Source organism: Gambusia affinis, linkage group LG06 (genome assembly GCF_019740435.1).
Source record: "Gambusia affinis linkage group LG06, SWU_Gaff_1.0, whole genome shotgun sequence".
In the NCBI taxonomy this organism is placed as follows: Eukaryota; Metazoa; Chordata; class Actinopteri; order Cyprinodontiformes; family Poeciliidae; genus Gambusia; species Gambusia affinis.
The window spans coordinates 1,096,713-1,113,557 of NC_057873.1; the positions used below are offsets into that span (position 1 = coordinate 1,096,713).

At 43.2% G+C, this 16,845-nt stretch overlaps 1 protein-coding gene across 4 annotated transcripts in view; it reads right to left on the reverse strand.

Moving 5' to 3' along the window:
• The window catches only part of plekhg2 (pleckstrin homology domain containing, family G (with RhoGef domain) member 2), a 51,690-nt gene that overhangs the window by 16,380 nt on the left and 18,465 nt on the right, over positions 1–16,845 (reverse strand). For all 4 annotated transcript variants that reach the window (XM_044120756.1, XM_044120758.1, XM_044120755.1 and 1 more), the window contains 5 exons: positions 15,169–15,683; positions 10,875–10,975; positions 3,347–3,413; positions 2,205–2,251; positions 693–843 (listed from right to left, as the gene is read on the reverse strand). In XM_044120756.1, coding sequence (XP_043976691.1) covers positions 693–843; positions 2,205–2,251; positions 3,347–3,413; positions 10,875–10,975; positions 15,169–15,683 — 881 coding nt within the window. The remainder of the gene's footprint in view (positions 1–692; positions 844–2,204; positions 2,252–3,346; positions 3,414–10,874; positions 10,976–15,168; positions 15,684–16,845) is intronic.

Consider the following 16,845-nt stretch of genomic DNA (forward strand, 5'->3'; position numbering starts at 1 on the left):
TCTGGTGGCGCGAACCACGTTTGGAGGCCTTGAGTCATCGAACCGGCCGTTGAAGGTTCGATTCCCGGACCGTTGACATTTACCGCATGTCTTGCCCCCTTTCCTGTCAGCCTTTAAGTAAGGGACACCAGAGCCACAAAAAACCCTGGTGGAAAAAAAAATCCTGGTCTTGGGAATTCTGGATCAATTCAAAAGTAATTTTAAAAAATTTGTTTAGGCTGTATGTCTTTGCAGCTCCTACCTGCTAATATACTGAATGTCACATTAAGTCCGCTGTGTATATTTTGGATATTTCTTTGATATTTTAAGAAAAGGCCAGGTAGCTAAGCTAACACAATGCTGGTAGTTCTGTTTAAATATAAACTGGTGGATTTTGATACAGTCTGGAAATTTCTGAAAATGTTTAAAGAATTGTTGTATTTGCTAAAACCGACTTCCTCTTGTCACTCATCATCTAAACAGAATCTCTGAACAGAAAAATCATTTCTGAATCAAATCGTGACTCAAAATCAAATCCAATCAAATCAAATCAAATCAAATCCAATCAAATCAAATCAAATCTCTCGACTGGAAGATTTTCATCTCTGGTTCCCAAAACAACAACAACAAATAAATCACAGCGACCAGATCCAGGTTATTCTGAAAATGCTTCCCTGTAATCTCAGACCGCAGAGACTTCAGGTTGGTCTTACCTGCAGCAGCAGGTGGTACTTGAGGATCCTCTGCACGGGTTTGAGCAGGTACGTCTCCAGGGGCAACGAGTGGTTCAGGGTCGCCTGCCGCTCCTGGAAGAACCGGACCAGACTGCCGGTCTTCATGCAGTCCCTGAGGACCGCCACTGAGCTGCGGAGACACGATGAACACAGTGAGAACGTTCTCCAGACAGAACGGCCTCCAGCTGGACCCTCAGACACCGAGGAAGACTCTGATGAAGGCTCAGTCCAACATGGAGGAAAGCCAAGCAGATCCGGGTTGAGTCCAGATGATGGAGACCCATTCTGGAGCATCCATCACAGCGGGAAGCCGAGGAATCCTCGACAGCAGAGAGGAAGAGGAGCAGAGGAGGACAGGGTGCAGACGGGGAACCGGACACAAGGCTTGACCTCCAGATGGACGTTAATCAGAGGAAGGAACTGAGGCGGTAATGTCTTCCACAGACGTTCAGCAAAACGATTCAGCAGGCAAAGTTCAGCCACTGCTTCATCAAACCAGCATGACAAAACTAAAAATATTCAGATTGAGTTGAAAACTTTTTATGCTAATCAGCAAAATGCTGCAAACATTTAAACATCTGTGATATGGAAACATTTTGGCTTTGCTGGAATCATGATGCTTCTGAATTATTTCTACATAAATAATTAGCTGGTCAACAGATTTAGAAGAGCATCGATTTTTTTTAAAACGATTCCTGTCTGACCTGAAGGTCACAAAGAGATCCAGCAGAACCAGACCATGCAGGTGGAAAACATCAGCAGGAAGCATCGAAACCTCGGCTGTGTCTACTTCCTGTAAACTCTTCTTCTACTGTCCTAATTTAGTCATCAAGCTCTTAAATAAACAGCAACTTTTTCCTGGTTTGGTCAGCTTAATCCTGCTGTTTTAGTTTGGAGTTTATTCAGTTTATCCTGATGGTGCTCCAGTTTTAAAGCAGCATAGAGCGGATCAGACCTGTAGGAAGCTAACGCTAACGTTTCTGGAAGCCAGTCAGGAGGTAAATGATGGCTTTGTGACTGGGGGAATGTTGTAAATGGTTTCCAGCAGAAGCCGGGCTTTAAACCCAGTAACCCGCTCTGTTCCTCCACGGCTCAGCGCCGTCCAAGTGGAGCTCAGCAGGATGGATGGGTTCAGCATGTGCCAGCTCTCCTTCCCCTGAGGTCTGCTCCAAGTTCCAGCTGCATTCCTCTCTGCTGTCAGGCCTGCAGACGCTCCTGGAGGTGTTCTCCAGTTTGGAACAAATCCATGCTGAGGAACAACCCGACGATTCCTAAAGAACAATCCAACGATTCCTAAAGAACAACCCAACGATTCCTAGAGAACAACCCGACGATTCCTAAAGGTCATTTAACATAAATTATTATGTTAAATGAACAAAAACATTCTTGAGAAATAACACACATAACAGCAAAAAAATAAAATAAAATCAGAAGATATTCAGAAAAACATAATTAATATTAAAAATATGCTGAAATAAAAAGTGAACTCACTTTGGGTAGTTCATGCAGTACAGTGTGTAGATGTCAAAGGCTTCACTCTGAAAACCAGGAAAGAAGAAGAACAAATCGTCAGGGCAGGAGAACCACAGGGCTCCAGGCTCGGCCCACTCTCAGTTTTCTATTTTTCCCTCCCCTCCAGGGGGTCTTTTGTGGCTCTAGGGTCCCTTATTTGAAGCTAGGCTGACAGGAAAGGGGGGAAGACATGCAGTAAATGTCAACGGGTCCGGGAATCGAACCTGCGGCACGCCCTGGCCCAATCTCATTTTAATGTCAGAATAACATTTAAAAGCTTCAACTTAACTAAATTATTTCAGAACAATTTTCAGTTTGAATAGTCGGTTAATGAAATTAATTTACATATTTCTTCTATAACCATGTTTGGTATCTTATTTTTAGATTGTATCACCTTTGGTTCCAACAGTATAATCAGTAACTTACAGTTAAACAGGACAGGATCAAGTTACTACAGCCAAATTAAATAAACCAAACATACAAATAAAATAAAGCAACAATGAATCCGAGGAGTAAAATCATCACATCTCTGACGGAGGAAGAGTCCGTCAGCTCTAGAGGGATGATGTCACATTCAGGAAGTTGATCTGAGTGAAGTTTTCAGCCCGACGTTCAGTCAGCAGGTGACCTAAAATAACCCAGACTCCATATTTTAATCTAATGTCCTCAGCTGCATACAGGAAGTTTAATCCAAACAAACCACCTGAAAATCTGAATTTAAGCTTTAAAATAATCACAACTCTAAAGTTTATGTTCCTTTTTGACTCTAATCACAGAGCAGAGAATAAAATCCTCATCAATGAACCAGTTTTACTCTAAATAATCTGAAATGTCATCATATTTGAGCATTTAAACAGTGGGACTTGAACCCACAACCTCCTGCCCCAAAGCTAGGTCGGATCTGAACTGGGATTAGGATGATGTTTCTAACTGAACGAGTTTTGATGGGGTGGGATTATTTTCTATCTGATCTACAAATTATGTTTTATTCCATGTATTTAGTGATTTGTGTCCAGATTAGAGCTTCAATCTGACTTGTCTCCAGTCATGCTCAGAACCTTTCGCTGCTTATTATCGGTTCTGAACTGGGTCGGGTCGAGTCGGGTCAGAACGGGACTCACCCGCTCTACAAAGCACTCTGCGATGGCCGCCGCGTCAGGACTGCGCTCCAGATCCTCCAGCAGGTCACTGAGGACGGACAGACGGACAGACAGACAGACGGACGGACGGACGGACAGACGGACAGTAATTTCTGTGTTTAATAGTCATGAAATGTTTCAGTGGAAGTTGGAGACATTTTGGACATCAGAGTTTATATAACAGGAACAGATAAATGAAATGCTAGCTGTGCTAACCCTGAAGTATTAATCATTTATCATAAACATAGCAGAAGCTAATGCTAAGACATTATACCAACATGGTATTTAACAGGAGCTCATGCTAATTGCTAAATTCAATCAAATTATATCTGCCTTTGAAAGACGAACCTCTGGTTTCATTTTGACATAATTTACATGTTCTCATTTCTTTTGTATTTATCTGTTTATATTTTCTTCTCTGCTGTCTGTTTTATTGTATTTATGTTTGTAGTTTGAAATAAAATTATTGGGAAAAAGAAGATAGAGAAAATTAGGAGAGGAAATGAAACGATGGCGTACAGCAGGGGTCCCCAAAGTGGGTCCTGGAGGGCCGGCATCCTGCTGGCACCAACAACCTTCCAGCAGGTCAAAGTTCTTCTTAGGCCTCTAAAGATCCATCATTGGATCCAGGTGCATTAAACCAGGGAGAGGCTAAAACATGCAGGAGGCCCTCAGGGACCCACTTTGGGGACCCCTGGCATACACAATCTTCAGCCTCTTCAAAATAAGAGCATGAATATGAACATCTAACTACTTGGAGATTCTTAAAAGTCAATAACTAAAAGTTCAACACAGATGTGAAACTTTATTCAAATGAAAGTTTACAAACAGCCAAATAAATCAATGTTTTGAAATTAATCAATAAAAACTAATTTAGGAGAAGCTAAGTGTGCTAAGGCATTTTCAAAGTTTGCAAAAGGGCTAAATTAAAAATTAACTGCTGTTAGCGGATTAGCAGATGCGTATAACCTGTATATACGCATCTTCTCACCTTTTATTTTCTTCCTTATTAAAATAAATATTGTGCAAGTCTGGCCCTTGAATTGGACCCGTTTCTGTTCCAGTCCTCATATATTTAGTTTTGACACCCAGTTCTGACTTTTAACATGAAGCTATGCAGCTTCAGACCCCAGGGATGGAAACAGCCCAAAGCAGTGAAGTAAAAGTAGGTCAGAGGTCAGTCTGGTTTATTTGGAGCCTCAGAAAACATCTAACAGTCAATATTATTCATTGTTGTGCATTTCGGTCATGGAGAGAACAGACCAACAGGGTCGCTGTGTTTCCTCTGGAGAGTGAACGTGACACTGAACGGACCTGGAACAGCTGGCAGACCTTCAGCCTGAGATCTGTTCCCACAGTCCGTCCTCAGCGTCATCCCCGCAACCTGCCAAGTCCAAGCACATTCCTCTATCTGGGAGCTCTGACTCTCCTGTTTCTTCTGCGGCCTTCATATATCTGCTACATACTCTTTATGAAACACAGATGTGTGTAAGAGCCACTACTACAGCTGAAATTCTCTGTCATTAGTCCCAGAACCAGTCCGATGGAAACCAGCCGAGCAGCTCTTTCTGAGGCCGAACGTTTGGGTTTAAACCCTGCAGAGCAGCTGGTCTTGGTTTTAATTATCATCTTTAATGTTTAAAGAGCTGAAATATGACAATAATCATCCTTAATAGACTTTGCTTGGATTTGATATTTTGGATTTTACAAAATATTGCATCATATTTGTTTTTACATGTCTGTTTTTAGTCAAACAGTTACCAGTTTATACATCACATTGCATTAGGAATCAGAGGCAGCACATATGGGAGTAATTTTGTGGGAATGTTTGTTTGAGCATTAGGAACAAAGTTCTTGGTGGCAAAAGTTGAGTAGAAACCAAAAAATGTACGAAACAAATGGGCCAAACCTCAAACTTTGCCAGTCTGAACAGCCAGAGAGAGCCTCAAAGTTTTGTACTCGGATCAATCCTCTTTATCACAGGATCCCGCTGCCTCAAATTATCTCTCATCATGGTCTCAAATTTCATCCATATGCTGATGATACTGTAGTGATCACAAAAATCCTAAATACCTGCTTCAATGAAATGATCCTTTCTAGAATCCAATGGTTGTTGGTGAAACAATGGAGCAGAAACCGAAGGGGTTCTGAGGAAGTAAACAGCCTTTCTTTGACTGTTCTGTTCTGACTGGAGATCCAGATTGTTCCACACGCAGACCCAGTACGCTTCTGCTGAATGTTTGACCTTTAAGCAGCTGAGAAAATATTCTGAACATTTTCGTCTTTTCTGAAAACTTGATACATTTTAATGGGTCTACAGAAATCTGAAGTTTACATTTTATGTGTTTAAATATTTTTTTTTACTCAATTAAACTTTTAGGAAGTGGCTCTATTAATAACCTAATAACTTATCTGGATTCTCTGGAAAAGTCAAACATTTCCCCTTTTCCATAACTGGACTGATTATTCCATATTGCCACATCAATCCACTAATAACTAAATCATTCTGGATCTCGTTGGCTGTCGCTGCTGGCAGCTAACTAAAACGTTAGCTGTGCTAACTGTACAGTGCTAATCAAAAATGATAGTTCTGCTAACGATATACCAAAACAGTACATAGCGTAAGCTAATGCTGAAGCGTTAAATTTACCCATGATGCTTTCCTTTCCTCCCAGATTCCTCTTGTTACCTAGAAATTATACTGCCTAATGGCACTAAAACCAAAACAAGCAACAAATTAAAAATAATTATTGTGGTTAGAAATTTGGACCATTAATCAAGCCTTTTAAATGCTGTTGTCTAAAAGCGGATGAACTTCCTCTACTCGAGGTACTGGGTCCTCATCAGGTCCAGATTAGATCCGATGAAAACCAACAGATGGAGCGCCGCCCAGTTTGGCTCCGGACTGGAAAACGAAGCCACAGTTCTGCCAGTCGTCAGAAACCAGTCAGACCAGCCGGTCCAAATAGATCAGAGGAAGTTTGGCATTAAAGCTGCAGAACTTGGAGTTCCATCTGTTCCCAAACTAACGATGGCCTCAGGTGGCTGAGCGCTGCAGATGTGACTGCATGGTCACAATCTGCAGATCCAGGGAATGTTCTCATGGATTACAGCATGAGAACATTTGTCCTTTTAAAACATCCTTCACTGCTGATCTAGTTGATTAAATGCCCGTAAATACAGTTCTGGTGTTTGACTTTTTAATGACCTATCATAAAGACTTACTGGTTTATATGCTAATCATGAGTCTTCGCCCTGCAAAGGAGCCGTCAGCAATCCAGGAGAAATTAAACTGAACGGAAAGTCAAAACATTCCAGAGAAACTGCTGGTTTCTCGCATCCGCCTGTAGTTTTCCCTCTGAAGGTTTGATGTGAGGACTCCTTCCCTGGCTGCAGAACCTGACACGGTTAGACGACGCATGTTTCTGAAACCAGGTCAGGCAGGAAAAAGCACTAGCATAAGCTTGGCACGCTCCGCCTGCATGAACTCCACATTAAGTGTTCATAAAATTTATGTGCAGCCATATTCTTCATAATGTTGTAATTTTTCTGAAACCCTGAGAGATTTTGGATGGCAACCAGTCAGCGAAGAAAGCAAAGTGAGTTATGATAAAACGTATTGTTGAGCCGCTCTGAATGCAGCCAGCGTTATTTTAAAGAGACAGGACGGTGAAAACCTCTCAGACTCCCAGAGGAATCAGCTTCGTTTTTATTCCTACACAGCTAATGATGGATCACTCACTCTCTAGGAAACTTTGGGAGATTTGGGCAGAAAGAAGTTATTTCTTAGGCTTAAACATTTATTTCACTGAGGTGTTGTCAGGATCAACAAACACAGGGTGGCCCACTCACCACTGCAAACTATATCAACCTGTACCATGGCCAGATCACTAGAGTATACACAGATGAATAAAAACAGTATGACGCTGTTTAGATTGTATCACTTTTCTATCCATCTCTCTTTCTAGAAACACTTCAGTTCCTGTCAGATTAAGTTTTAGCTTCAGCCTTCAAAACCAACTAAACTGGATTTCAGCAGCATAAAGACATGAAGTGCTGACATCTTTCAGCCAAACGTACGTCACAGTAACCAAAGAATCCCTCAACACCAAACGTTTCCCTGAGTTTTCACTCGTTGATGATGCAGCTTAGCTCACATGCTATTTGTCAAATTTAGGAATTTAGGCTGAGGTAAAGCAAGATTCATTAAAAGTTTGAAAAAATACAGTAAAAGAAAACTGCCACATTAACCTACAGTATTCTCAGCTACTTTAAAATAAATGTTATTAAGCTATTATGCAAGCCATACTACTGTGATTTCAGCTGTGCTAAGCTAGGCTAGGTTAGCTACTAAGGTAAGCCAAAGCAAGCTAAGCGAAGGTAAGGACAACATTTACTAAGCAAAAATAAAGCACAAAAAGCCACAGTAAAATAAACAGTTTAAAGTTAAAGTAAAATCTTCAAATTAACATTGAAAATAAACTAAATAAAGATAAAATGTACTGAGAAAAAATAAAGAATGCCAAACCCAAGGTGAAATAAAAAACGTCTGAGTAAAGACACAGTAAGCTAACCAGCTAGAGCTAAAGTTAGCTTAGTAAAACCAGGATGCATTTAACAAATTTACAAGATTTTTAGCTCTTAAAAATAAAAGCTATAATGAAGCTTTGTGTTTTCTGAGGTAGTACTCCTTATAACAAGTTATAGAAAAACGTATCAATATTTCTATATCACTAATCTGAACGGATTGAAAGTGAAGCTTCGAGTCAGAAAGGAACCGAACGGGTCACACGACAAACAACGAGCAGAAAAATAGAAAGATGAGGGAGGCTGGGCATCCTTGGGAGACGCCTCCTCCTCATCATCATCCTCCTCCTCTTCATCTTCATCCTCATCCCCCCCCCCCCCCCCCCCAGGCGTCAGGCCTCGTCTTGCGGCCGACGGATCTCGTCTCATTACTGGATTGCGGTGAAGCCGAGGGAAGTTCTGCTGTTTTCCTTTTAATGCAGAGACCACAGAGGAAGAGGAGGAGGATGAAGAGCAGAGGGATGCAAATGAGCTGAGAGCGAAAAGGAAGCAGCAGAGAGAGAAACTATTTATCTGACTCCACCGGGTCTACGAGGTCCAAACTGTCCGGACCGGGACAGCGCTCAGATCGCTGTATGGGAAACCAGAAGGGACAAATTCCTCTGGGACAAACGGACCTGTGAGCGCGGCCTGGTGGAACCATCAGAACCAACAGAACTATCAGAACCCAGTACAGGTCCGGATCTGAACCGGATTCTCCTTCCAAACACCTGAGCAGTGTGTTCTGGTCCGGCCCAATCGTCTGTCCAAATGAGTCAGACAGGGGGAACCGGTCCAATTAGAACCAGAGGTGTAGAAACTTTGACTACACCCCTAACCCGGCTGGACGCTTTCATTCCATTCCTCAGAACTGTTAGCCGCTACGTAAACAGAGCCATCTTTGGGACTGCTGACCTCTGACCCCTCACTCCCCTCAGGGGCAAAAGCAAACACTCTGCTCCTCTTCCTCACAGACCGTTTAACTCGGATTAACAGCAGCTGACTGGGAGGAATCTGAGACGCTGCTAAACTGGTGAAGAGGAGAGAGAGTCTGCATGGAGCGTCTCTGCAGAGGAGATGAGGGTCATGGGCGGTTGCCCAGGGCGCCGTCAGAAGGGGCGTTGTGTTTGCTGACAGAGAGCAGGTCACATGACCTCATGCCTTTCTCTCCCACAGATTTTCTGGCTTCTGATTGGTCTGTTATAACATTCACAGAAGTAGAAGAGAAACCGGTAAAAAGTCATGATTGAAGTTTGCCACCAAGTGGAAAAAGATCAGAGAACTACAGAGGATCTTTGTCACCCCCCAGTGAAACATGGTGGTGGCAGAATCATGCTGTGGGACAGTTGATTGGAAGATGAGCGACATAAAACCTGGACAAGAGCTGAGACTGAAGTCAAGGTTCACTTTCAAACCAGAATATGCAGCCAGCGATAATATGGGATGGCCTAGTCAAAGTCCAGCCTGAGGTCACAGCCTGAGGTCACAGCAGATCCCAGGATCTCTGTCTGCTGGAGGAGATGTTCTCACACAGCATTTTTCTACTTTTCCCTCCAAGCGTCCAAACTCTTCCAGTTTTTCATCAGGCCAGAGGACGTCTCCAGACAAAACGTTTATAATCTGTAATCTGGTTTCTACTGTGGTTTTAGGGTGCTGGCTACTTCCTGGCTGAGCCTTTCAGCCTGTGTTTGGACTGGAAATATTTCTATGGATTTGTGCCAGATCTGTTTTCATGAGGTTTTGTTTTGAGGTGATTTCCACCCTTCGATACCATCAACCAAAAATCACAAAATGGAAACAATGTTTATTAAAAACTACATTTGAACTTAATATTAATGAATTAATACACACGTCTAAAACAATGCTTGGAAAACAGTTGTGAGGGGGACATTTTTACTATTTTTACATTTTTATTATTAGTGTCAGTAATATTAATACTGCTGACACTAATACATAAAAATAGAATGTCGGCAATTCTGGCTTTCCGTACAGAGCCGAGTGCTGTCATGTTTGAGCTATGCTGGATGAAGTAGCCTTTCTGGCTCTGTTATGTCTGCCCATCTGGTACAGTGTGTGTGTGTGTGTGTGTGTGTGTGTGCGTGTATGTGTGTTGTGATGGTTGTTATAAACATATTAACTTTTTAACTGCTGCAGCTCAGAGTCAAATAAGGAGCCTTTCTCTGTTTCTCAGACAATATTTCCCATGAGAACCGGCGGCAGGAAGCTGAAGGGAATGAAAACTCTGTGTGTGTGTGTGTGTGTGTGTGTCTATTTGTATATGACATTATTGCTGTGTGAGTGTGTGTGTTGGAGTCGACACAAAGAAAGTGTGAACGCAGGAAAAGCAGGGAGGAGGAGGCATGTGATATTTTTTAGCAGTTTTCTTCTCAGGCACTCTCTCTCTCGCACTCATGCACACCCCAACACACACACACACCCACACACACATACGCGCACACACACCCACACGCGCACACACACACACACACACACACACACACACACACACACACACACACACACACAGAGTGTGGTCAGTTTAAAGCGATACATCATACCAAATTATTTCACCATTATTACCAGATTATTCCCACACTGATGCTCTCATAGTTTCAGTTTTCTTTAAAAATGAGCAGAAAAATATGGAAATCTCTCCGGAATCTAATGAAGGGAAAGTTGGACTTCTTAAAGTTACACAAAGATTAGCAGCAATAATTTGGTTTAGTTAGTCTGTCGTAAGATAAATTAGGGTAATTTTTCAGTCATGTTTTCACCGTTTTATTCACCCATTCATCAGTTTAGAGCTAAATATTTAATTCATAGCTAAATATTCTCCTTGCTAATAATATTTAGCTTCAAACTAAATTTGCTAACTGTTGGATAGTTAGCTAGATAGTTAGCTTGCTAACAGTGAGGAAGAGGAGCGGTGAGGAAGATAACCCACCTGTTGAACTCGTAGATATCCTCGATGTTGCAGAACAGAGAGCTGACCTGCTCTGGTTTCAGCGGCAGAGCGCCACAATCGATGATGCAGCCCAGGTAATCCTGCAGAGACACACAGTCACACCTGCATCATCTTCATCACATCTGCATCATCTTCATCACTTCTGCACACCTTCAGCTTCCTCTCTGCTGGAGCTGCAGCAGCAGGAGCAGCTCAGATAAAGCTCTCGGTTCTTTTTCAGGTCGGGTTGCTCTGAGCCACAGCAACAAATCAGGGCAACAGGAAACCAGAGGAAGATTTACACAAAAAGAATCAGACAGGAAGGAGAAACAGAGCAAACATGGAGGAGATAATTTCTATGCATCAGTCAGAAAACTTTAAGACTGGAGAATAAAATATTTTCTGATAACATTTGTTTTTATTACAGGAATAAAACTGGAGATGATGTCACTTCCTGATTCTGGTTGAGTTTACAATGAATCAGTAGAAATTAGTAAAACTCAGTATAGCTCTGACCAGCTGGTCTAACTGGGAGTACTGGTGGAACTGGGAGGAAACCCCACTGCTGTTCCTCAGAAGTAGAGCACAAAGAACGACTCGCAGTAAAACACCATGAAAGCCTTAAAAGGTTTTTAGTTCAAATCCCAGCAGAAGAATAACAATAAACAGGAAACTTATGCTGAAGTTGGTTTTTGCTTCTGCAGGATTGTTGGAAAGAAACTCAGTTTGTTGGAAAACATGAAGAGTTTCCAAGATTCCTTCCTAAATTTGAAAACAAGAACACAGGGTGTGTATGTGTGTGTGTGTGTGTCTGTTTTTATATGCTTGTGATGTGGGGTTGTGGGGACCAACGCTCCTTATGGGGACATTTTGTTTTTGCTGTTTTTGGGTTAGAGCTTAGATTTAGGGCTAATGTGTGAATTGACCTTTGGTTAGGGTTCGGGTTAGAAGGGTTGTAGAAAATGAATAGAAGTCAATGTGAAGTTCCTACAAGATACAAAAACATGACTCTGTGTGTGTGTGTGTGTGTGTGTGTGTGTGTGTGTGTGTACTTGTATATATTACACAATGAGAACCACTTTCACTACTCTCACCCACAAATTGAGGACATTTTGGGAAACAAGGACCTTTCCCTGTCCTCACTTGAGTTAGCTTTCCCTAGCTTAGCTTGTGCAAATGTAGGTATTTTAGATTTGATGTACTGTTAAATTCAGACCAAAATGGAGCCTGGAGCTGAGGATCAACAATGGATATAAAAAGGCTTTGTTATTATCAGACCTCTACTGTCACTGCTGGCTGTAAAAAATTATTTTCCATTTTTTCAACAACCACTGGCTGAAGACGAATCCCATATTTTGTTTTAAGAGGAGAATTTCATGTTAAATTCACCAGCTTTCTGTTATATTTATTAAGAAGTTTTCTATCCTCTGTCATGAAAGTGAACATAACTCATAATTTCTCCATGGTAACCGCCTGCGTTGCTGTAAAATTGTTTTGATTCAGTTAATCTTGTATCACAGACTAAGAACTGCAGATGAAAGCAAAGCTGAGCAGAATTAGATCATGAGCAGAAGGTTTTCCTCTGTGAACACTGCTGGGGTTCAGCAACACAAGTTACAGTTCCAGGATTCCTGGAGGATTCCTGGAAGATTCCAGGAGGATTCCAGGTGGATTCATGACAGATGATAGGTGAATGTTTGCCTCTTGGTCCTGCAATGCAGCCATGTCTCCCGCTGTTCTCTGCAGTCTGAGGTCTGGTTTTGATTGAGGCTACATGATGTCAGGCCCACTTGGAATCTGAAACAACAACCATAATGGACCTGTGTGTTTCTGGGTGTGTGTTTCTGAGTGTGTGTTTCTGGGTGTGTGTTTCTGAGTGTGTGTTTCTGGGTGTGTGTTTAGTAACAAAGCAGAATGCAAAGCAAGGAAAGAGCGGCCGGGTGAAAGCAGCTCCTCTTCCCCAACAGAAGGTCACACCACCTGGTTCAGCTTCTCAGCAGACAAACTGCTGACTGACTGAGAGGGGATCGCTCGCTGACCTGCAGCCAAATGGGACAGGAAGCGGAGGGGGAGTCGTTGAGCCAGACGAAGGAAGGGGGAAGGGAGGGAAGACGTGGAGAGGTACTCCCAATCTGAGGAGTGGGAGCAAATAAAAACCAGAGCGACCTGTAAAAACAGGGAGACCGTGAGGAAACGACAGAAGGAACACTTCTAGAATTTATCGGAGATGTTGTATTAAAACTAAGGCTGTCGGCATCAATGTGATTCAGAAAAGTTTTATATTAGTAACTTACTGTATTTATATTGTTTTTAGGTTCTAATTACACCCACACACACACACACACACACACACATATCTTTATATTTCCATCAAACTAAACTTTCATTCAGTTTAGTAACAGCATTCATGTCTAATCCATGCCTAAGACATTTCCCCTGACCTTAACCAGTACTAGTCTGTTTCTAACCCAAACTGGACTGGTCCAGCCCAGCAGAACTGCAAAAAAGTTAGCTAAAACGAGGTTAAATACAATGAACTTAGATAAATTCTGTTCAATTCAATTCCAAAATACTTTATTTATCTAGAAGTAAATTAAATGTCGTCGTCACGCCTGTTATCCAAGTATCTGATTTCCGTCAGTCAGCTGGGCACAGAGATGTTGGAGTAGGGGTTAATGATGGAAAAGACAGACTGAACTTCCTCTTTTTCTTTCTACTCTGCATCCATGAAGACTCCTTTCAACTCCTCCGGGGATTTGCGGTAAAGTTCAGGTATGTTTTGAGCTTTGGGGATGCAAATCAGCTTCTCCCAGTTGTAAAAACATTACGTTGTTGCCACGGTTACGCATCATAACAGCTGTCCGACAGTGAAAAAGTAAGAACAAGAATCCTTCCAGTTGCGCAGCGTCCAGAACCAGAACAGCAACTATTCAACCGTGGAGGAAAACGTCTGGCTGCTTGGAGGGAAAACAGAAGTTTGAATGCGGCTCCTTAAATATCCTAACAATCAGTGAACACACCGACTCCACCGAACACAGGAAGGAGTGACTGAAAGTGAGCCGGGATGAAAGCTGCAGAGATGAGCAGCAGGAGAAGCTGACGACAGCCGGCCTCTCCGGGTCTGTCATGGCTCAGGATGAAAGCTGCTGTAAATTCACTTCAAAAGCCTGGTTCACACACACACACACACACACACACACCCACACACCCAGCTGGCCCACTGCTGGTGCACCTGGACCAACGACGGATGAAATTCCTTCAATCATACAAAAAATTCAACAAAATGTCTGAAACATTCCTCAGGTAAAGTGCAGCAGAAACACAGCGAAGCTTGGTAAGGCTCCGAAACGGAAATATCAAAATGTAAGAGCAGAAACGGAGCCAACCCTCTAACGCTGAGCTAACAGACATGCTAACAAGGCGATTCTGCAGGATTAATGATTACAAACCCGGTTAATGAAGGCAGAGGCCTCACATCTTCTTGTCTGATTGTCGATTGCTTTCACAAAAGGAGAAAGGTTCAACAGCGCCATCTGTGGTTGAACTCAGGCCTAGTTTCCCATTCAAATGCTTGGAAGCGATGCCGGTGAGGCAGCAGCGAGCTCTGCCTCACCTTGGATTGCGCAACCCCTGGCTCTGCGCTGGCTGCTAAGCGGAGAGAGCATGTTGCTGTACGGCGTCAATAAAATGGTTTAAACAAATTTAATATGTGAACTTATTTCCAATAATTTAGCTTATGTATATAATGTACAGTGCTTTTTGTCACCAACTGTGTTTGTGTAACGTGTTTTAAGTAATGGCGATTATAAACGGCAGAGAACAGGTTCGAGGTGAGGCAGGCAGTTCTCTTGCCTCATGGCAGGGGGCGCTCAAGATCCCAGACGTTCGTCTTGTTCACTCCTCAACTGCCGAGTAAGTGACAGCGAGCTAGGCTAAACGATTCGGGAAGCAAGTCAAGTGCAGCGATAGATTATAATAGAGATAGTGATTTTTTAGGTAAGGTAAGACAGTAATAACATTTATTTTGTTTTGTTTTTTAAGGAAATGTGTGTTTTGTGAGCTACAGTTTGTATGTATAAGGATGCAGAAGTGAAACATAACCTGTAAACTGCTGTCAATCTATGCATCTATTTGCAAATCTGATTCTGATGACGTCAGTGCCTCACCAGCTATGAACCTCACCGCACGTCACTGTAACTGGTGGTTCATCAGAAACCACAGCAGATCCTTAAAATGAGACATTTTGTCCAAAAGGAGAATCTTTTCTTCAGCATGGATTATGACTGGCTCTCACCTCCACGATGCTCTTTAAATCTCTGACGTAGGTCTGCTCTGTCTCCACGATCTCCAGAATGACTCTGTCCAGCCTGGACAGCTGCCGGGCCGCGGCCCCCGCTGGCAGCGCCGCTGCTGGATTGGTTGTATGTCCCTTGTGGGCGTGGCCTGCCGCCGCCATCTTGGAAACCCCGCCTCCGACTGGCACGGGCGCTCCGGTGGGCGGAGTTACGAGCGGCGTGAGGTCCAGGCTGATGTCGGAGCCGTTCCGTTTGGGCGTGGAGGACGAGGCGTTGTAGGCCGGCACGGCGCCGTACGGCAGAGAGGAAGAGGAGGAAGAAGAGGAGGAGGAGGCATCCTGCAGCGAGACGGAGGAGGTGGAAGAGGACAGGGACAGGGAGACGGGCCGCTCGCCGTCCGAACACACGGTGTTGACGGAGGTGCAGGAGGACGAAGACGCTCCTCGCTCGCCAGCCGACATCATCCTACCCACAATCCCACTCAGAGACGAGACTGAGGAGGGACGCTTGGCGGCTGCAGAAACAAACGTCAGTCCGTCAGAACAGAAAAAAGTTTTTATCTTCAAAAACGAAACAAAATTTATTTAAGAAAGCAAATAAAACAATCCAGTAAAATGTCTGTGATGTTTCTGTTCCAGATGACTTTTTATTAAACTTAAGTTTTCTGCAGGTGGAATAAACCGCAGTACATCAGGAGAAACCTTCACATGAAGCCAAACACTGAACCTTGGTGCACACCTTTTAAAATTCAAAGATACACTTCACATGATCAGCAGCTCAGTGAATAACAGGACTGTTGGTATCAACTGAAACCTGCATCATTACGACAGCAGGACATTTATGTGGAAACTAAACCCAGAGGACCACGACTTTACATTTTAAGACATTATTCCTCACACCTAAAAGTTCACTTTATTTATGATTAAATCATCTACAGAATGATTTCAGAAAAAATTCAGGAAGCTTTCCTCCTCTTGGTCCGGTCGACCCGGTTCTTCTGGAACCAGAACCAGAACATCTGCTCCACCTCCAGCTGCTGTGGTTCTGAGTCAAACCAGCCTGTTCCCCTCCTGGCCTGTGGGGGCGCTGCACCAACAACCACTGAAGGAAACCACACAAAAACCTCTGAAGACACTGAGAGCAACTTCCTTCTTCACCAGATGGAAACAAGATGGAGGCGTCAGATTTTAGTGTTGGAGGATTTCTCTTTAGTCTTTGGCTGAAGACCAGGAGACATTTCTGCTGCTAGCGCTAGGCTAGCATGTTAGCTTGTATTTACCCAGAATGCCCTGCGCTGTAGTTCACTTCCTGCTTTTGGAGCGGTCTCTGGTCCACTTGGTGTTCACATTCAAACTGAACCCAGACTGAGGTTTGGAGGACCAGAGGTCAGAGGTCAGTTAGCATTCACACCTCACCAATCGAACCAGACTTTGACTAGGCAGACGGACCGGAGTGGACCGGAGTCGGGTTAAAGTAGACCGCATCAGAACTCAACATCTGCTGTTTCCAAACAACAACCGGGCGCTGAAAACCGACCGGTTGTTTAAAACAACTGATTTCATTATAAAACTTCCTGCTTACCTGACCGTAACCTAGGCAACCTGAGGAGAGGCAGGAGGAAACAGAAAAAGGCAGCAACAACCTGCCATCTGTCACAAACAGGAAGTGTGAGCAGC